Source organism: Clytia hemisphaerica, unplaced genomic scaffold (assembly GCF_902728285.1).
Source record: "Clytia hemisphaerica strain Z4C2 unplaced genomic scaffold, Clytia hemisphaerica genome assembly, whole genome shotgun sequence".
Lineage (NCBI taxonomy): Eukaryota > Metazoa > Cnidaria > Hydrozoa > Leptothecata > Clytiidae > Clytia > Clytia hemisphaerica.
Window position 1 is genome coordinate 2,081,249 of NW_027104146.1, and position 21,086 is coordinate 2,102,334.

General features: G+C 37.8%; 1 protein-coding gene across 1 annotated transcript in view; it reads left to right on the forward strand.

Moving 5' to 3' along the window:
- The first annotated feature begins 672 nt into the window (after window positions 1–672).
- Window positions 673–21,086, forward strand: part of LOC136813908 (H(+)/Cl(-) exchange transporter 7-like) — a 32,378-nt gene continuing 11,964 nt past the window's right edge. Inside the window, exons 1-14 of the mRNA XM_067070412.1 lie at window positions 673–899; window positions 1,146–1,256; window positions 1,501–1,560; window positions 1,722–1,787; window positions 2,416–2,548; window positions 2,768–2,877; window positions 3,442–3,522; window positions 3,804–3,918; window positions 4,347–4,472; window positions 5,027–5,202; window positions 5,951–6,002; window positions 7,534–7,594; window positions 8,438–8,576; window positions 9,271–9,364. Of these exons, the coding sequence (XP_066926513.1) occupies window positions 780–899; window positions 1,146–1,256; window positions 1,501–1,560; window positions 1,722–1,787; window positions 2,416–2,548; window positions 2,768–2,877; window positions 3,442–3,522; window positions 3,804–3,918; window positions 4,347–4,472; window positions 5,027–5,202; window positions 5,951–6,002; window positions 7,534–7,594; window positions 8,438–8,576; window positions 9,271–9,364 (1,444 nt within the window). The 5' untranslated portion in view covers window positions 673–779. The remainder of the gene's footprint in view (window positions 900–1,145; window positions 1,257–1,500; window positions 1,561–1,721; window positions 1,788–2,415; window positions 2,549–2,767; window positions 2,878–3,441; window positions 3,523–3,803; window positions 3,919–4,346; window positions 4,473–5,026; window positions 5,203–5,950; window positions 6,003–7,533; window positions 7,595–8,437; window positions 8,577–9,270; window positions 9,365–21,086) is intronic.

The following is a 21,086-nucleotide window of genomic DNA, read 5'->3' on the forward strand; positions in this document are numbered from 1 at the left end:
GCACGATTTTCTGGTCTGCACCAAATCGCTCTGGAGCTTTCAGTGCGTGTAAATTATATATGAAAAGTCAGGAGGCTCTAGGACATAACTTTTATTGATGTCAGACCAAATTTTCAATTTTTCTGTGAAATTTGAACCTTTCTAACTTTTTCCTATGTATGCTAAAGCGTTTTGGTTTTTACTTAATAAAGAAAGCCTGTGATCGTAAATTGCAGAACAAATTTCTAAATTTGTCTACCACCAGACAGAAAATTGTTGCAACCAGCATTAAACAAATGTTTTTGGAAATGGAGAAAAACACAGGGAGGGGGCACTTTCAGCCATATTGGCCACTTTTCAGGGTGAAAATGGGAAAATTTTTTCGATACTCCCTTTTGGCAGGGTTCCAAATTTACCAAAATTCATATCTGACACGGCCCATTTTTCAAACTCCAGCAGCACGTCCCTGTCAGCCGTCAAGGTCAGTGTCCACCCCGGAGGGAAACATAGTTGAAGGCTGAAATTTTATATATTTATCAGAAAAAGGGTGAGGATTCGTATTCACTAATTCCAGTTCTTTTATTTATATGTAGTTTTTTTCACTTTTTTTTGCTTCTCTAGCATGGGAACGTCCCTAAATAGTTTTGATTTCTGCTGATGTCGATTTTCTTTTGATTTCGGGTTTCTTCTTTCAGAAAAACTAATCAAACTAATCAATTCAAGAAGAGAATGAAATAAGAAATTAAAATATAATTTAGATCTGTTGTAATATCACCTTGGAGTAAAAATGAAAGTTTGCAATGTCCAACCATCGCCGTCCAAGTGAAGGCTTACCATTGTATCCAATTCGAAGACCTTCGCGTAACTCTGAACGTGAACCCTTGCTATCTCATCGTAGCTCATTTTCAAGCATGGCAGAGGTACATTTTTATGTAATTTTGATAGAATGTCTTGAAATTAAACCTGTTTGAGTTTACAGTCCAGTCTCTATAACATTTGTGAGATAAGCGTAGTCATTATTTTACGTACTTCTTTTTGTGATTTTAATTTGTTGTTGATACTAAATTCATTTTAATGTTATTTTATCCTAATTGGAATTCAAATATAGGACTTTTATTGATATAATTTTAAATTTATGATTAATTTAAAAGTTTTATTTATTTCAGCATTTATCATCCAACTCTCGAACACCGTATACTCCATTACATACACCAAAGTCATCCATCAACAGCAAACCTGTTGATACTCCCGAATACAGTGGTTTATCTGATATAGCGGTAGGTAACCTGAAGTGCCTCACAGATATCTTTATGTAAAACACTAGATAAAGCTACTCCTAATTCCTAAGCAACAGCAGATAAAACAAATAAGTAACCTGAAGTGACTTCATATATAACTTTTGATTCGAACTTTTACCCTTTTTTTGAAACACCTAGTAGATTAAGTAACTATAGGGTCCGTACTACTCACATCAGTGGGACCAACCATCCTTCCTTATTATTTGAAATTTTTCTTGTTTAGAATCATTTGGAGGTTTCTCATGAAGACCCAAGGCAACAGATCATTTCAAGTAAATTTGAGGTATTTCAAATATATTACTATTCACTCTGATTCACTAAAACAGATAATATTTCCTACTTCCAAACTTGATATGGAGACTTATTTGTTATCATACAGTTTTAGTCACATAGTCAGTTTTTGTTGATGTTATTTTACGGAATATTTTTGTTTTTGATATTTAGAGCTTGGACTATGACACCTGTGAGAACGGCCTCGAAAAGAGGGAACAAAGGCAATTTACTGCTGAGGTAGGTTTTCTATTGTTCCCCAAGTAGTGCTCGGCCCATTAAAGGTTCAATTTAATTTTTGCCTGTTCTATTCACAAACACAAATATTGGTCATTCAAATAAAATCCCATGTTGATATCGATGATAAACTTGTTAAATGTGAATCTAAAACTAAAATTTTAAGATCACCCAACAATACATTTACATGGTTCCTTCAACACAAGAATTAGAAGTGAAAGAAAGTGTTGGGTTGCACCAATGTTTTTCATCAATAATCAATTAATGATACAATACATGTTTTTTATAAGCACAATGTTTATAAAAGCATACTAAGACCTGGTCATGGGCTGTGTACTTAGGAAGGTTCATTTTTCTTTTCCAATTCTTATGAGCAAATTCTTTTCGGAAAAATAAGCATATCACAGGCATGAGCTTGATTCCAAAATATAACTTTAAAGCATAACTGAGCCTGTTTTCAAAAAAAAAAATGTTTATAAAAAAATATATGTATATACGTGAAAGCTTGACAATTAGCCTATTCTACAATGTTTCAACTTGTTCACCAAATTTTAAGTTAATTTTCCTGCTAGGGGCTTACAAATCATCCTCGACTGCTCCATAACCTTATACACAAACTGTTATTATTTAGAAATACATTCAAATGAACCTGTACAGATGGGTCATCATGTTGGTGATCGGTTTGTTGACAGCTTTCGTTGCTGTAGGAATTGACATCTCCATCGAACAACTTGCTGGATGGAAATATCAAATAATCAAACATCGTATCCTTTTAATCTACAGATTTTAAGTTCTCTCTGAATAGTATCCTCCAGAAAAGTTCAACTTCTATCAAATCTTTTGTTTGATTAAATATTGTTAAATAACAGGGCTATCTATTTCCAAGCTTTCAAAACCCTTAAACAAATTTATTTCATTCAACAATAATGCATAGCATATTACTGTATCATCCTTAACAGACCACTTATGTGACTTCCATACAGAACTGGATAAATGTTTGGACAGTTCATGTTTAGCATTGCCGTATGCAATGTGGGTGTGCTTGAATTGTGCTTTTGTCTTGTTTGCAACGCTTATGGTTGTCTATGCTGAGGTGAGTTATGCTACTAGCATTCTCTCATGTTTTGATATAGAGTATGCGTACATGTATAAAATTCCCGTCCGAGTGTAACCCCTGTCTTTGTGTTTTTAAGTTTTGAAAAAATGAGCTTGAAATATAGTAAGTTTTGTATGAGAGATCTTTAAATTTCATTATATTTAAATTAAAAATTTGAATGGCTAGGTTAGTACAATCACTGGATTTCTAAATCTTTTGAGAAAATTGAAACAGGTTAGCCCAAATACGGGGTAACTCTTGGACAGGAATTTTATACACGATCAGCATCCCTTATACCAAAACATCAGAAGGAATACATGCAGCCTAGAGGTGAGTGTAAATTCTATGCTTCAACCAGCTGCTCTCTCAATCTCCTAAACTGCTGCATTGATAACAGTTTTCACAATAGTAGTGTCTAAGAAAACTGTAGAAACTGACTGAATTGTCGTTAGGTTGTAAAATAGCTTTTTCCAGTCTATAAGAAATCTATTTAGATAAAGCAGAGGAGTGATTGGCTTTTACGTTTCAGACATAAGATATTGTTTTTATACTTTTATTTAGCCTGTAGCAGCTGGCAGTGGTATTCCACAAATTAAGTGCTATTTGAATGGTGTGAAAATCCCACATGTTGTCAGAATAAAGGTATGGTTTCGTTTGGTTTATTTCTTCAACCTTGCGATTTTATCTTTTCATCCGATGATATTACTGCGATTTTGGCCAAATTTTATTTGCTGTATAGAATCAGGCTAGGAAAAAAGTGCTACTTATACTTAACTAAACGAACAATATTAGGCAATATAGTTTGCGGACCGTAATGTACGAAGTAAACAACTAAAAGGAATTCTCTTTTTTTAAACAATCCTCAGCACAGCAAAGGTTTAAGCAGGCAACTCTGTTCAATAACACTTTTTCCTTACTTTCAGACCTTGATCACCAAAGTAGTTGGTGTCGTATTTAGTGTAGCTGGTGGGTTGGCTGTTGGAAAAGAAGGCCCAATGATTCACACTGGCGCTGTCATCGCGGCAGGAATCTCACAAGGTATGAAGTAACCAAGATTACCCCTTAAACCTGGGCAAATTTTGAATATTTTTCTCCTTTATAATAGAGTGTCGACAAAAAATTGTATGTACAAGTTTCTGCAGTTTTTCTAAAAAATCGATTTTTTTTAAGATAAACTGCAGGAGCTTCGAGAGGCCAATATTTTTGTCAATTCACCATATTAGGAGCATAATCTCAAAGATTTGCCCAGATTTAAGGGCAAAAAACAGAATACACTGCCTCTACACTGCACTGGTCTAAAGAAAATAGATTTTAATCAAATCTCAATACCCATACTTGATCAATGCACCTGCATAAAAAGAAAACCTGTATATTACATAACGGTATACGGTATTGTTAATATTAGGAGGAATCTCTCTTATCGAATTTAAAACCGGCGCTACAAATGTTATTGCTTTTTTTTTCAGGTCGCTCAACAACCTTTGGACGTGATTTTCACATGTTTGAGATGTTCCGGACAGACCACGAGAAAAGAGATTTTGTAGCTGGTGGTGCTGCGGCTGGGGTTGCCGCTGCTTTTGGTGCACCCGTGGGTGAGTGATAATTTCAGAAAGGGACCTAACAGGGCCTAGCAGGGACCAGCTGCGTATTATCAGCTATTAGATGCTTAATGATAGCACTAGATAATATCCTTTGTATCCTCTGACGTCCACCAATAACGAAATAAAGCCTGAAATACAAGATGACGAGTTTGAAAAGGACCTACATTTGCATGACCCTGGGTTAGGGTAAAAATCAACATCATATTTTGATAGGATTGGGAATTTGCTGCTTTTAAAAATCCCTTTGTTAACTTTGTTAATGTGTCTTTATTTTGCTTACTGGGGAAAAAGAAATCCAGAAACAATTCGTGGTATTCATGGTGTATATGTTTTGTACAGAAGCACCCAAGCAGGGCTTATAATTTTGTTTTTTTGCTGAAGTTCTAAATCTAAGGGCGACCTTTATCACTTACTATGAGTTTAAACAAAAAATGAATATTTCTTTCTGTATTCTTAAAAATAATGTGAGCTTCCGAATATTTTCACCAGTTTCTGATAATGAAAACTGGCGTAGTCTTAATATAACTAACCTATATGTTGTTCAGGTGGAGTGTTATTCGCCCTGGAGGAGGGATCGAGTTTTTGGAATCAAGCTTTGACATGGAGAATGTTCTTCTCATCCATGATCGCTTCTTTCACCTTAAACGTCCTATTGTCAATCTATCACGGTCACGCTGGTAACCTTGGATACCCTGGCCTCATCAATTTTGGACAATTCAATGTAAGTAACAGCTTCAATCAAGATTTTTAAGTTCATTTTTCCCTTGCATTTGTTTGATGTGGGGTTTCAAGCAATATAAGCTCTTCAAGTTCGGTTTTATTACATTGCTAGTACGGTCACCCTTTTTTATTGAGCATGTAATATAATATCTCTGAAACCTGTTTATGCTTGTCGTTTACACACCAGCTTGTACAGTTGACTCTCTCGCTCTCTCTAATTAGAACTCAAAGGAGTAATCTAATTTGTTCGAGTTATAGAGAGATTCGAATTATAGAAAACATGTTAGTAAGGTTTTTCTTGGCCTATACTAGACTTCACCCACGTTTTTTCTACGCAATTAACGTCTATTCCACTTTGCGTGGAAAAAAAACCCCAGGTTTTCGGGCTCCAAACATTCGATTTTTTGACGTCACTTTAAACTTTTGAAGCCTTTGCAGTAAGGAAAAATTGAATTTGCGTCGAAACACTTGAAAGGTTTCTATTTTTCAAAAATTGTCAAAGTGGAACTCACTAAGAAACGAGATGAAAAATCCAGGTTTTTAGTGAGGTGCTCGCTAGGTTTTTCCTTGACGGGGAATGATAATTAATTCGAATTATAGAAGGATTCGAATAATGAGACTTCGAATTAGGGAGAGTCGACTGCATTTATCTTCCATCTTCTTGAATTTTATTTCATAATTTCGCTTCATCATTTCTTACCACCGATCGAAATGCATTTGTTACATATAGTTTTCCTTTGTTTTTCAAGGGATCGTATCAAGGTTACGAGATTCCTTTGTTCATGGTAATGGGTGTTGTTGGTAAGTTTGTAAACATGTTTCTTTCTTGAGTTAATATAGAGTAGTCTACATCCGACTAATATTGCTTTCTGATCATTTTTTAATTCAGTGAAGTAGACTGCCAAAATGGGCCATTTCAATTTACATCCATACAGGGGTGCGGACGAACATTTCCAGGGGGTCTTTTTTCATTTTTCCAAGGGGTAAAAAGTTATTTTAAAATTTCCACGGGGTTAAAAAACTGATTTCAGTTCGTCCACCCTCACTTTAAGGTATGAAAAGAATCTTTGCAAGAGTACTTTTGCAAATTTCGCCATTTTCCAGGGGGTAACGACATATTTTCAATAATTCTTTTTTGGCTTGAAAAGGTTCGTCCACCCCCATGTATGGTTTTTTTTAATGGAACAGCCCAATGTCACTCTTTAGTTTGAGCATCAAAAAGATTAAGCCCACTCATATCCCCTTTCCCACAACCTAGGGCCTTATCAATTTTATAGGGGTCCACTTACAGTAAAGCTTTTTTATAGACTGGATGAAAGACTTGACGAGGCAGGGGGGGGGGTCGGTAGTAAAATCTCAGACATATATGAGTAGTAAAAGGATTTTTACGAATTTATACATATCACCACCCAGACTCTTGGAACAGGTATTTTACTACCCTGGTAGTAAAAGTTTTTGGGACAATTTATCATAAAGACCACCAATTTTTTGGTTGCTTTTCGGACTGATTTTACAAAATAAGCTAAAAAGAGATTATTTCTGTGACAAATTTTTCACCTTGTGCAAAAATTAATGTTTAATGCCCTTAAGAATTAAAGTTTTTTTTATATTGACAAAAAATCTCGAGAATTTTTTGTTTGCAGCAAACAACTTTCCAACAGAAAATGTTTTCAAGTTATAAAAATTGTCAGATTTTTTCAGAAAAGTCATCCAAATAATTAAAAGAATTACAAAAATAGTTAAAATTTGCTAATTTTACCAGTTTTAACTACCCAGGTAGTAAAATTTTTTCAACATTTAACACATAGATACCACCCATTCTAGTATTTAACTACCCTGGGTAGTAATTTTTTTACACCACCACCGTAGTAAACGTCATTATGTCTGAGATTTTACTACCGACCCCCCCTGGATGAGGTCACCATTTTGAAAGACTCAAAATCCAAATAAGAAAAAGCTCAAAATTGAAAATTTCCATTTACTACCGGGTCAATTAATCGCGCCATTCAGTCTATAAAAAAGCTTTAAGTGGACCCCTGGCACCAGTTGAAAAGGCCCTATGTTGAGAGAGTGGGCTGTATATTTTTTATGTTTAAACTACATAGTGACAATTTGGTACTCCAATTCTTCTAAGGACCTTTTTCAATCTATGAGGTTTTATAATTCTTGACAACTTTACAAACTTTATTTGCTTGTTTGAAATTCTACTTTAAAAAACTCTGCCCATATGTACCAAATAATGTTTCTCGCGAACACTGGACAACAAAACATCTCAACTTAATGACTTTTGTATTGGAATCTTTTAGCTTAGCTCTGATGTTTTCATTTTTAGGTGGTTTGTTTGGTGCCTTGTTCAACGCTATCAATCATCACTTATCAATTTTCAGAGTCAGGTAGGAGTTTGCTTTGTATTCATGATATGCACCACTGGAGAGTCTTCTGGGAACTTTAAAAATTTTCCACTCAATACGTTACTTAAACAATAGATGAATTCACCCTTTAAGCTGCTGTCTGATCATTCGGTTTAGTAATTATTTTCTTAATCAAAAGATATTTGTTCACATCATTTTTGAAAACTGAGGTACTTTTGCTTGATAGTGTTCTAGTAAATGCTATCCAGACTATAACACGACAAAAAAGGAAATGATCGAATTAATCAAACTTTAAAAGTTGAACACACTCGATCAATACACCTTTTCGACCGTAGCCGCATTTCTTGTCCGTTTTACCACCTTAAAGCCGCCCCAGTCTTTTTTTCGTACCTATAGACAATAGGAAAAGGTGTAAAAAAAGGATTGGGTTGAGGTTAGGGGGATAATTAAATAACAAAGTGACCCGCGCCTGGCCGCGTGACTACGGTCGAAAGGTTGAATTGAAAATCTAATATTACTGCGATTTTCTGACACTCGATTGACTCGATTGGAGGACTTGGACTGAGATCGAAACGTTTAACTGCAGAAGTTGATTAAGTTTGGGTAATGCCTAACAATCGAATTCCATTGTCATTGGCATAGTTTAGAATCAAAGAGATGCACCATTTACGTTTTTTTTTTAGGAGTGATAAAAGTTCTTCTGTATCAGCAGCAAAGTATCTTAAGAGGCTTTTTCCGTCTCCACATTCTGCATAGTTCACTATAGTTTCAAAAATAAAGTGCTAATTTGCTGTGTAAATCAATTTTCCATCTCAGACGGCTTTACGTGCTTTGAGTTTGACCAGACTGTTTTTCTTCTTCTAGGTTCATCAAGAATCGACCAATGAGAGTGATCGAAGCGTTGATAGTAGCAACCATGTCTTCGTGTGTCGCTTTCTCATTAATTTATTTCCATAACGATTGTCGTCCAGTGGGAACATTCAACACTACTGCAACGTTACAGGTAAAACTTCACTGTTTCATGCACTTGATCAGTTTTAGAGCTGAGTAGCCTGTCATCTTGTTTTCAATTCTAGTTGTCAATAGCGTGATTCAAATGTTTTGCAATTCGAACGTTTGAAAATCTAAGGTAAAACAGAAAACTACTTAGCGGACAAGTCTATTTCAAAACCAGACACTTTCATGGGAAAATGATTTGTGCAGATTTAAGAGAAGAATCTGCGATAGCCTTATAACAATCATTAAACATTTTATTGATTTTTATGGTGTAAGGTTTTGGAGTTTACTCTTATTCAGCTGAATCGAGATTTTAGTTCTGGCAGTATCTAACAGTCATTATGATCGAACCGAAATTTCGGTTTTGAAAAGTCTTCTTTCTGAGTTTCTCTCTTAACTGATTACTATCCATTTGAGTTCTGAAAATCTGGCCAAATGGAGATTTTCATTTGGATTTTACTCGCCTTAACGGCTCTTGAACTACCACTGAGGTTCTATTTACTTATGCTACCATTTTTCTATCAGTGATAAAAGTTCTTCTGTCACAGACGCGTATTTCTATCTCAGTAAAGTATACAGAGAAGCTCTTCCGTCTCAAAATTCAACTTTAAATTCTCCAAAATTTCAAGAATATGGTGCTAATTTGCTGTGTTGAATAAACCAACAACAACCTTTCTTTGACCACTGCTCTTACGTTTTAGTTCTTTTGTCCAGACGGTGAGTTCAGTGCGATGGGAACGTTGGTGTTCAGTACGCCAGAACAATCTGCCAAATCATTGTTCCATGCTGACAGAGGTAATATTTCTTGCGGATTTCTCACTCTGACAATATAATGTAGTAGTAGTGCAATTCTCAACCTCATTCCCAACGCATTACCGGCTTTTTTAATGCTTACAGGGGGTCTGGTGCCAGATAATATTCTCTGGCGTCAATCAGGGATAATAGCAAGTTTATGTATTCGAGATAAATCGAGGAGGACGGTATAAAGCAAAGTTGACATGTCTCCAAAATCACCGTCCACTTTGCTCGACGACGGTAAAAACACCAAAATACTGTCGTCTGTTTAGGTGAGCAAAGGCGATATAGAGCTGTACATCTACTTTGCTTCACTTACCGTCGCCCTCGATATTGTCGCACACGGAGGTTTATGTGTAGAACTCCCTGGATATTTCACCAGACAGTTTCACTAAACCCCGAGGCGCAGTGTACCCTGAAAGAGTACAATTTAAGAAGATAGTAACTGGACGATAGTAACTTCGATCGAATGAATTTTATATTTACATGAAAGTGATCACTAACGTATATACTGGTTCTATTAAATTTTCCGTCTTAATATTTCAATAACTCCAAATAACTGTTCCTTAATATAGTTGTCTAAAAAGTCGATAACACGATATCTCCAATTGATGTTATGGAAGGTTCCAGATCTAAATCAGTAACAAGTCTCTTTACTAATAGTACGGTTCGTAACTCTCTAGCTTTCCAGCATGTTTCGACTCTCCAGCATGCTTCCAACTCTCAGCACGCTCTCCGACTCCCAGTATGCTCTCCGACTCCCAGTATGCTCTCCGACTCCAAATATGATTTTGTGATTCAGGTATTTATAGTTTTTAGTTCTATGAGTATTTAGAGGACTGGATTTAGAGCCTGGGATCAATAGTCACGTTGGTTTAGTTGTCCGCGTCCATTCATGTGGTTGGGATTGCTTCCTCGATCCCAGCTCATAAATCTTTCAGTGTTGTGCGTAGATTGATTCAGTCTCTTGGTTTTGTTCTCGATTATCTCAGTGTGTCAGTGGTATGTAAGATATTAGTCACGCTTGGGCCAACGGGGTTGCAGTCCGTTTTCCTCGATGATCTTCATGCGTAAATCTATTCAACGTGAATGGTATATGATGATTTTCCATTGACTGAATGCTGGTAGCTAGAGAAGGTCTTTTCATGGTCTATTCCTGCGTAAGCACGTTGGACTTGAATGGATAATGTAGATTGTTTATTTTGGGATGAGTGATGTTTTCTCAAAATATCTCTACTGTCACACCTCCATATAATGATAAGTGACGTCCTCGTCACTAAAGTATTTATTTCAAGTATAAAAACGATTCTCATACCATGTGCACCTTTTCAACATCCATTCCCATATGTATGTAAAAGTCACTAGTATATGCCGGCTTACCAGTGTCTCGTCAATACACATCAAAATGAATGTCTGGTATATGAACATCATTTCGTATTCTTAACAATTCGCTTGGGTACCCTTTCCAATTTCGTCTGTCTCTATTATCATCATGTATTTTTCGGCCTTTTCTATTATTTGTATTAATTGATGCGTATCGTGAATTAGTTCGTAATACAACGCCACGTTTATTGAAACGATGTTTATCGTGAATTAGTTCGTAAAAATACGCCACGTTCGTCGAAACGAAGTTTATCGTGAATTAGTTCGTAATAAAACGCCACGTTCATCGAAACCATGTTTATCGTGAATTAGTTCGTAAAAATACGCCACGTGCATCATTGTGTTATCATCGACTTTGTTTTTCGATAATTTTTACCAAATTAACTAACCAGTTTCCAACTTTAAATTTAATTTCACAAAATTTTAGCTTCTTTAAAAATTATTTCCAATTCTCAGTAAAATTCAAAAAAAAACAATTAAAAATCCTTAAATTATTCCACAACTTACGAAAAAATAATTACTAATAACGAAAACTCGAGTTCCTACGAAAACTCGAGTTCCTAAAATGTCAAATCTAAATATCAAATTTTACGTACAATATGTCAGCTCTTCTTTAAAAAATTCAAACATTTATATCAAATTTCACATTAGTTACAATTAAATACTCATAATTCCTTTTTCACAGTAACTTCCAGTAGTAAAACAAAACAAAACTTCTCAAAAAAAATTTTACCCACATAGTTTATATATACAAAGTTTTTCCTTTCTTTCATTATTCATGTAGGGTTCGAATTCGACATTTAGCATTCAATCTCTGGTATTCGGTTGTACCATTGGATTTTGATGTATTATGCATGATACCAAGGATCAGTTTTTCGGAATTAGATATGTATTGGTTTAGAATCCTTGGTACCGGAAATTCGATAACCACAATATGTTTTGTTCGCTCTGATAACACTTTTCCAGCTCGAACATGCAAAATAGTTGGTATCTTGACAAATTTACTTGTGAGATTTCCATTTGGTAAATATTCTTCGTCTGATGGATTCTTGATCAAAGTGAGAACGTACAGGATCGCAACCGTCAATGCAGTAATAACGGCTATAACTGCTAGGATACTCCAAAATCTGGGTGTTTCTTTTCGTTTGTTACTCGCAAAGAATCTCTTTCTCCTGCTCGCACTGGTTATGGTTTGTTCTGAAAAGTTGATGATAGCCTTCTCCGAGCTCAAAATATTCATTCCAATGATTACATCTTCTTCAATGTTTGGGACAACCATAAATTCCTGGGTTTTCAATGACAGTGGTTCTCCTATGCTAGCTGGTATGATTGCACTTCCAGCAGTCTCAAGGATATCTCCAGTAACTGATGCTAATATAGTCCCTTCATTGTGGGTCAGGAATGGAGCGATTTCAGCCTTATCCCAAATTCTTTTGTTCAATAAGGAATGACTAGAACCATTGTCCACCAGAGCAATAAAGGTCTTTGTTTCTCCTTCTATGGATAAATAGACTTCTCTCTTGATGCCATGTTTTTGCTCTTCTTGGTCAGTTGATCGGCAATGTATTGCCAGTACATGTCCATGGTGTCGTTTGGTCTTATGGACGTGGCTTCTTTTCTTTCCAGTCTGAAAGTACGTGAAGAGATCCCTCGTAGCAGGTTCTTCTGTTACTGTTTCGAATGTTTTCCCATCATTAGGTGTTTTAAAGCGATGTCTTTGATGATGACGGTGGTGACGTCGTTCCCTATGCATTTCTTTATGGGAATGTTCTTCGTCTTTTTCTAACCGTTGCTGGGCTGGTGAGAATTCCATTTTGGTATTTTTCTTGAAAAGTTTTATTATGGAGCCTCGGTTCAGGTATACAAAAGCTCCAATTAAAGCTAGAAGGACGACACATTTAATAGTTCCACCGATCCCACCAAAGATGTTGAGGATACTTCCTATTCCTTTCCCAGCAGATTCCACTGCATCGCCAGTAGAAGTGATGATATTACCTGCAGCTGAACCAAGGGAAGTAACAATCTTTTCATCCCAGTTACCAACTCCAGTTAGGACACATGTATTCCACTTCCTAAAGCTCCAATGATTTGGCTTGTTCCTCCTGCAGCGGCTTCTAAAGCTCCTCCAAGTCCAACTCCAATACCAGTGAGAAGGTCGCCATTTCCACGTTCTATCTGTAGTTGTTTTACTTCCTCCATAGCATCATGAATTTCGGAGAAGATGTTTAGCATGGAGTATGGTGCCAGGTGTTGAGGTGGTTTCTGAATCATTCTTTCGTCGAATCCTCTAATCTTTTGCAACTTCACAAAACTGGATCCATGGAATTGCTTCCTTGTTTTTGTCTTGGTTACCTTCCCTTCTTGGTCTACCACATCATACGAGCCTTCGTTGTTTTGTAAATACGTAATAGGGGGTCTGGCTGAGCAGTTGATTTTGTGAGATTTTTCTACTACCTGTCGATCCATAATTCGTAAAAATTTAACTTGGTTATGATAGGGTGCTTTTACTGGAATATCGAAGTAACATGAATTTCCTACTCTTCGATTGGTGATCAGACGGTAGTTGGAAATTTTCAAACAGCGATGTACTTGAAGGGCTTCTCCGACTATGTGGACGGTGACTCCACTTTCTTGGTGAATCCATCGGGCTGCAGTTGTAGGAAAAACTGCTATCATCCATCGTTGAATTCTCGACACTTCCTGTTGTATGAAACAAAGTCTTTCCCATTCTTGAATAATGTCCAATTTCTGGTTAATAAGGGTACGCACAATGTGAGCTTGTAGGATAGGTCCAAGAGTGTCGGATACCATTCGTTTGGAATATGCAGTCACCATGTCTTTAAGGGCTTCGAACATGTTTCCTTTCATCACTGGGTCCTTTAGTAATAGACCGTTATCAAGCAAAAGAGTAGTTTTGCTTTCGCCATATTCATTTTGGATGCTTCCACCAACTTTGAGAGAAGGAATTAGAACATGACTCTCCATTTGCTTTACTTCATGTTTTCCTAGTGAATGCCAATCGATTGCTGGATGATGTGGGTCATTCCAAACTAGAGCACTTTTTGGTGCATCTTTCATGGTACAAGAGCCGTATGATTGTCCTTTTGGAATTTCGCTTGGGCATTTGCTGTTGGTTAAGTGTTGTTCAATGTATTTTTCTTTACCAACGACTTGAGCATCGAAGGTTCTAAGGGTCAATTCCTTGATTTTTAACGTTGTCTTCTTCCAATACTTGCATTTAGCCACTTTTCCATCAGGGTGTGTACTGACAAAACGATGTCCACTTTTTCTTTCAAGAGGGTTTCCATTGTATGTTTTCGTATTGAATGCTTGGATACAATCAGATGGACTGATAAAGATTTCCTCCGAATTAGACGTCTCCTTTTTGGAGGAAACTTTTCTGCTCCAGGCAACTCTTGGTTTCCAATCGCAAATTGTGGTGGTTTTGTATAACGTGCAGTAATGGATGTTAAAGTGAGTGATGTTCGGCGAATACTTAAAGACTTCCATTTCTTTCGTTATAAGCTCTGATTTTTTTGTCATAGAATGAGTACATGTCGATATTTTGGGAATTCGTATATTCCTAGTGGAGTAGTGGTGGTGCAATCGTAGAGATTTCCCAGTCTTGATCCAAATATTATTGGCATGAACATAAGGACCAGAAATAATGACCATTTCAGCGAAGTGGGCTGGCTTCTTCTGTATGAGATGGTGTTAATCGATAGATTGGGGTCTAGGAATCTCTTGACCAACTCCGCGTTTAAGTTCTCTTCAGGTTCCCAGGTGTTTTCGTCGTGAGAATATCCTTGCCATTTTATTAAGAAGTATCTTTTGTTTCTCTTGAGCTTCATTTTCAAGATTTCCTCCACCATTTAGATCGGTTCATCTGCTTCCATTTCTTGAGAAGTTTCAAAAGTTTGGTCTGGATCAGGTTGGGTTTTATCTTCTACAACAGTGTCATTGATCTCTTTTGGTCTAGTCTGCTCTTGATTTTGATTTCCAGGTGCGAATGAGTCTGTCTTTTCGTGATCTGATTCTTCATTCTCTTCAGATACGTCACTCAAGTCATCAGAGGAATCATCGTTATTAACACGAAAGTTTGGATCATTAAATGGCTTCATTCGGTTGACGTTGACCACAGTCGTTGGTTTTCTTTTATTGAGGGGATCATTCAGCTCATAATTTACTTCGGATATCTTTTTCGTGACTCGATATGGACCAATCCACTTTGCCATCAATTTTGGACTCAGGCCCTTATAACGTTTTTTATTGTGTAGCCAGACCTTATCTCCGACTTTGAACTGAGTGTTAGTGGCCCCTCTGTCGTAGTAGTACTTGTCTTTTCGTTGGGCTTTTCGTAGGTTCACTTGTGCAAGCTTCTGAGCGGTACGCACTTGATCAACTATCCTTTCACGATGATCCTCAATTGAAGGTGATAATTTTCGTCCAGGATTGAACTGTAGGTCACTTGGTAGCGTAGCCTCTCTTCCAAACATTAAGTAGTATGGCGAATCCTGTCTGGATGCATTGATACTTGTACGGTAAGCGAAGAGTACTGAGGGAAGATACTGGTCCCAATCATTCTGTCTTGAAGCAACAAAGTGGGAAATGCCTTTAACAATGGTTCCATTAAGTCTTTCTACAATGCCATTAGATTGAGGATGGTATGGCGTGGTGCTAATCTGTTTGATATTCAACATCGCACAAACTTCTGCCATCAAATGAGACAAAAAAATGGTACCTTGATCAGTGACAAAGTATCTTGGAACGCCAAAGCGAAATATGATATGATGCAGTAACAATTCAGCAATGACGTGTACTTCGGTCGAGGCAGTCGCGAATGCCTCAGGCCCAGAGGTGAGTCGTTCAATAAAAACCACTACGTATCTGTTCCCAGCGTCTGTTCTTGGGAAAGGTCCAACTACATCACAGTGAAGTGCGCTCCAGGGTTCTCCAGTTGCTATAGGTAGTAATGGTGCTTTCTTTGATGGTGTTCCTTTATCCTGTTGGCATATAATGCAGGTGTTGACCCAGGTTTGGATATCAGTTAACATCCCTGGCCAAAAGTACCGTCTTCTGATTTTGTCAGCGGTCTTGGCAAAGCCAAAGTGTGCTGCGTTAGGTTCATCGTGATTGTACCTCATGATAGTTGCGCGGAACTTCTTTTGGATTACCAATTGTTTCCATACACCTTCGGGTGTAGTGGTCTTTGGGCTATAGATGTGGTAAAGAACTCCTCCATCCATGAGATAGTTGTCAATGTCTCTCAGAACAGTATCTTTTTGCTTGCCTTCAGGTAGAGTCTTCTTTTGCAGATATTCCATTTTTGCTTTCAAATCAGGATCTGCAATTTGGTGTCGTTGAATTTCGTCTTTGTCGAAGGTGTTTTTCGTAATAGCAGCGAAGAAGAGGTTGTTGGCTGCTTCTGATGGACTTTGAAATGTTTCCTCATCATTGATATTTGAAGGACCGTCTTCAGCCTCTCTGGTTGTATGATCAAAGGAGTTTATTTCTTCGTTCATTCTTTCCGGAATATCTATTGGTTCGTTTGGTCTTCTCTTTTCCCAATCAATGGTTTGTTTTTTCTTTTTGGATACTTTTGGTTTAGTTTGGGCTTCTGCTTGTAGCTGATCCCATGGAATTCTTGACAAACCGTCTGCGTTCCCGTTTGCTTTTCCAGGTCTATACTCGATGATAAAATCATAAGCTTGTAGATATAGACTCCAGCGACATAATTTACCAGTGCTGTCCTTTGTGCTCAGGATGTAGTTCAGTGGCTTATGGTCTGTGAGAATTGTGAATTGCCTACCATGAAGGTATGGGTGAAGTTTCTTTACGGCAGTCACGATTGCTAAAGCTTCTCGCTCGATAACAGATAGTCTTTGTTCTGCTTCATCCAAACGACGTCCTCCATAGATCACGGCCTTTTCTAGCTTGTCATACCTTTGGCTTAAGGTCCACCCGATTCCAGTATTGGATGCATCGGTTTGTAGGTAGAATCTCTTTGTAAAATCTGGTAGAGCAACCACAGGTTCGGACGTGAGAGTATGTTTCAGTTCCTCAAATACCTGTTGACAGGTGTCATCCCAATTGAATTTTACTCCTAATTTCGTCAGGTTGTATAAAGGTGATGCCAAGTTACTGAATCCCTTCACAAATCTTCTTTGTAAGTTGTCTTTTGGGCCAGTTACTCTTCTATCAGTTTGACTTGTCTCTTGGATCGGTGCAATTGTTGTTATCTTTGTTAGGGTGCCCAGAAGAGAACCGGCAGGAATTTTTACGGGATTCTCATTGAAACTTGTAACTTTCAAGGTAACTCTTCCACTGCTTCCCCGAAAAATTGCCGGAGTTATGTTCAAGGATGTTTGTTGTTTCAGTTCCTCTGATGGTTCGAAGAGATAATCGTCTCCAGATGAAAAATCATATTCGAATTGCCAAATCGTCTCGCAAAGTGGTAAAATGTTCTTCTTCTTTCTTGAAAATAGTTCAGTCGTGGGATTGCGTTTAGACATTGAACGTAAAGGTATCGCCTCGAGGTGTTCTTTTGGTACCGGAAGTGATGGTTTATCAATTTCGAGAGTTAAACTTTGTTCCTTGTAATTGATCGTTCCATTGTTTTCAGTAAGAAAGTTATGTCCCACCACTATGCTGTGGCTCAAGCCTTCAACGATGTATAGATTGGTCATATATTTTTCCTTTTCGATTTCCAAGGGTATAAATATGGACCCTTGTATTGCTAGTTCTTCTTGGTTGGCGGTTACGACATTAGGAAGATTATTTGTTGAGGGTGAGATTGTTGTTAAGCTCTTGATTTCATCCCAAAAATCTCGACTGATAGCTGTTATGGCAGCTCCACTGTCTATCAGAAATTGACAATCTAATCCAAATATTTTACCCCAAATTCGGACTGAGGTAGGACTTTCCTGGATGAAGCGACTTTTAACTTTCTTCATCTTTTGTACAAGGACATTTTGAAATAGAGTTTTGTGGTTTCCATCGACTGTTGTTGTGTCCTTTTCATAAAACTGTTCCTTTTGAACGGGGATCAGTTCGATGCCAAATAATGCTTCATTACTGTCTGTTGTTGATGTTCCCTCGACCGTCTGGACATGAATGTTCTTCGATGTGGACTGAACTTCATTTTCGTCTTGTAAAGATGCATTAATGTCAATTAAGTTTTCAACTTCGTTGGTCTCACTGCTCTTTGCTGCAAAGTCAGATTCTTCTTCATCATCGTATGTTGTGTCAAAGTTGGCCTCTTTTCTATCTTGATTGTCTTCAAATGATACTTTGAGTCCGTCTGGTTCGGGGTTTCTGCTTTGAACATCATCTTCTTCATTCTTTTTGTCTCCAGAGCGAAGGTAAGGGGTGTCGGATTGGGAGGAATAACTGGGAGGGGGAGAGCGTGGAGTATATTCTATTTCAACATCAGAGTCGCCACTGTCACTACAAAGTTCAAGCTCTTCATATTTGACAGGCTCATCATGTTTCATTTCATACCAAGGAGATGAGGGATCTGGAGGATTAGGTTGGGAATTAGCTTTTAAATTGCTTTCACTTGACGATGGATAGATCATACAGTTGAAAGTGTTCCGTTTAGTCGTATATACATTGTTGTTGCTATCTCTTTTCGTAGAATGGTTCTGTTGAGTTTCTTGTTGATTTGTTGCCGAAGATGGAGGGCCTTGTGGTCTTGACACAAAACGCCTACCATCATTGAATGGAATTCGTGGGTCCCTTCCACGTCCATCAATATTGCTCTGTTGTCCTCCATGATTGCCATCTTCTAGATAGTTGTTGCCTTGGTAGTTGTAATGTCCATAATGATTCGCATTCCCATCGCATCTGTTACTGTAACCACCGCAGCTACCTCGACGATTGTTGTTGTACCTGCCACGACCTCGAGCTTCGCGACAAACTCTCGAGGTATGGCCGACACGTTGGCAAGTGTAACATATTGGTTGACCATCGGTAGAGCGCATGTATCGACTATTGAATCCAATACTTTTGTCCCTTGGGGGCCTTCCGTTACCCTGTTTAAGTAAACGAACTTCATTCCGTAACCTGTTGATTTCTCGGGAAGAATCTGTTGTCGACGCCAAATTTGTTTGACCAAAAGCATTCAATTGTTGGGGTTGCGCAGCTGTTAGTTGTAATTTTTCCTCCAACATCTCTCGTGACATTTTTCTTTCTAAGTCCTTTTCGAAATTTTGGTTGCTATTCGAAGCCTGGTTCGGTTGAACAGAACACGCTTGTCCACTTGATAATTTTGCATGTATTTCTTGTATCATTTTATTCGAGTCTTTCGTTGAGGTTGTTATTGGGTCTTTCAACGTAATGTAAGGTACCGCCTCCTCAAAGGTTTTGAATTCTTTGAGTATGACATCTGTGCGAAGGGGTTCATCCAAACCACTGAGCAGGGCCTCCAACTTTTGTTCGGAGGTCAGGCCCAATTGAAAGGCAATTGGCTCTAGCTTGAAAATGTAGTCGCCGAGAGAAGTAAAATCAGATCGTTTCAAAGCTGCCAGTTGAGCTTTTCTGGAGCATCTCGTTTGCATTGATGAGAATCTTGCAATCATTGCTGCTTTCAACTTTTCATAGGACTTCTTTGTATCGGCAGGGAGTTGCATGTAGAAGAAACCCGCACTCCTCTCGAATGTAATTGGTAAGATCTTCAAGATTCTGTCGTCACTCCAATCGTTGCATAAAGCAAGCCTTTCAAAATGTTCGAAGAAGGACATGATGTTGTCAGTATCCTCACCTGTGAAAACAGGTAGGTCCTTCTTTCCTACCGTGAATGTACTGATGTGCCTGTCATCCTTTGATCTGGCTTCTCCTCTGTTGTTGTCAACTCGACTCTGTCTGATGTCATCCCTCCGATTTCCTCTTCCGCTGGCATTACTGCGATATCCTCCTTCGTTATTGTAAGTGTTCAGTTCCTCATATGTATGGTCGTCGCTCGTCGATGAATCAAGTATATCTCGATGATTAGATCGTATCTGAGGATGGCGCAAAGGGGTTCCTGCGTCAATCGGATCTGGGGTTTCTTCTGGGAAGGATCTTCGTCTCCTCGGTCTCCGGATTTGAAAATTCGATGCCATCATGAATAATTCAGGTACGAAAGTAAGAAAGTTCTAACTTACAGTTTTGGATCCTCTCTCTTCTTTTTGCTTTGAATAATTGACAAGCGATAAAAATAGATACCATTGGATGGTGTAAATGCAAGTTCCAAAATCAATAATTCAACGAGTAAAGAAGAAACATTCAACCATGCAAATCAAAATAAAATTCAAAATGCAAAGTCACTTTAAGTTAACCATGTAACAATTTTCAATAATTCAAAACGTACAACGAGATAAAATAAATGGTCCAACAACTTCAATGAAATGTAAAATGAAAATCGAAATAAATCCACTACATACTGGTAAAATAAAGCAACGCTTGGTGTAAATGTATTGTACTGTGAATGTAATGTAGCACTCTTGAGAAATCCAACTTGAGTTATCTCGGTAGAACCTCCAATGTCGCACACGGAGGTTTATGTGTAGAACTCCCTGGATATTTCACCAGACAGTTTCACTAAACCCCGAGGCGCAGTGTACCCTGAAAGAGTACAATTTAAGAAGATAGTAACTGGACGATAGTAACTTCGATCGAATGAATTTTATATTTACATGAAAGTGATCACTAACGTATATACTGGTTCTATTAAATTTTCCGTCTTAATATTTCAATAACTCCAAATAACTGTTCCTTAATATAGTTGTCTAAAAAGTCGATAACACGATATCTCCAATTGATGTTATGGAAGGTTCCAGATCTAAATCAGTAACAAGTCTCTTTACTAATAGTACGGTTCGTAACTCTCTAGCTTTCCAGCATGTTTCGACTCTCCAGCATGCTTCCAACTCTCAGCACGCTCTCCGACTCCCAGTATGCTCTCCGACTCCCAGTATGCTCTCCGACTCCAAATATGATTTTGTGATTCAGGTATTTATAGTTTTTAGTTCTATGAGTATTTAGAGGACTGGATTTAGAGCCTGGGATCAATAGTCACGTTGGTTTAGTTGTCCGCGTCCATTCATGTGGTTGGGATTGCTTCCTCGATCCCAGCTCATAAATCTTTCAGTGTTGTGCGTAGATTGATTCAGTCTCTTGGTTTTGTTCTCGATTAGCTCAGTGTGTCAGTGGTATGTAAGATATTAGTCACGCTTGGGCCAACGGGGTTGCAGTCCGTTTTCCTCGATGATCTTCATGCGTAAATCTATTCAACGTGAATGGTATATGATGATTTTCCATTGACTGAATGCTGGTAGCTAGAGAAGGTCTTTTCATGGTC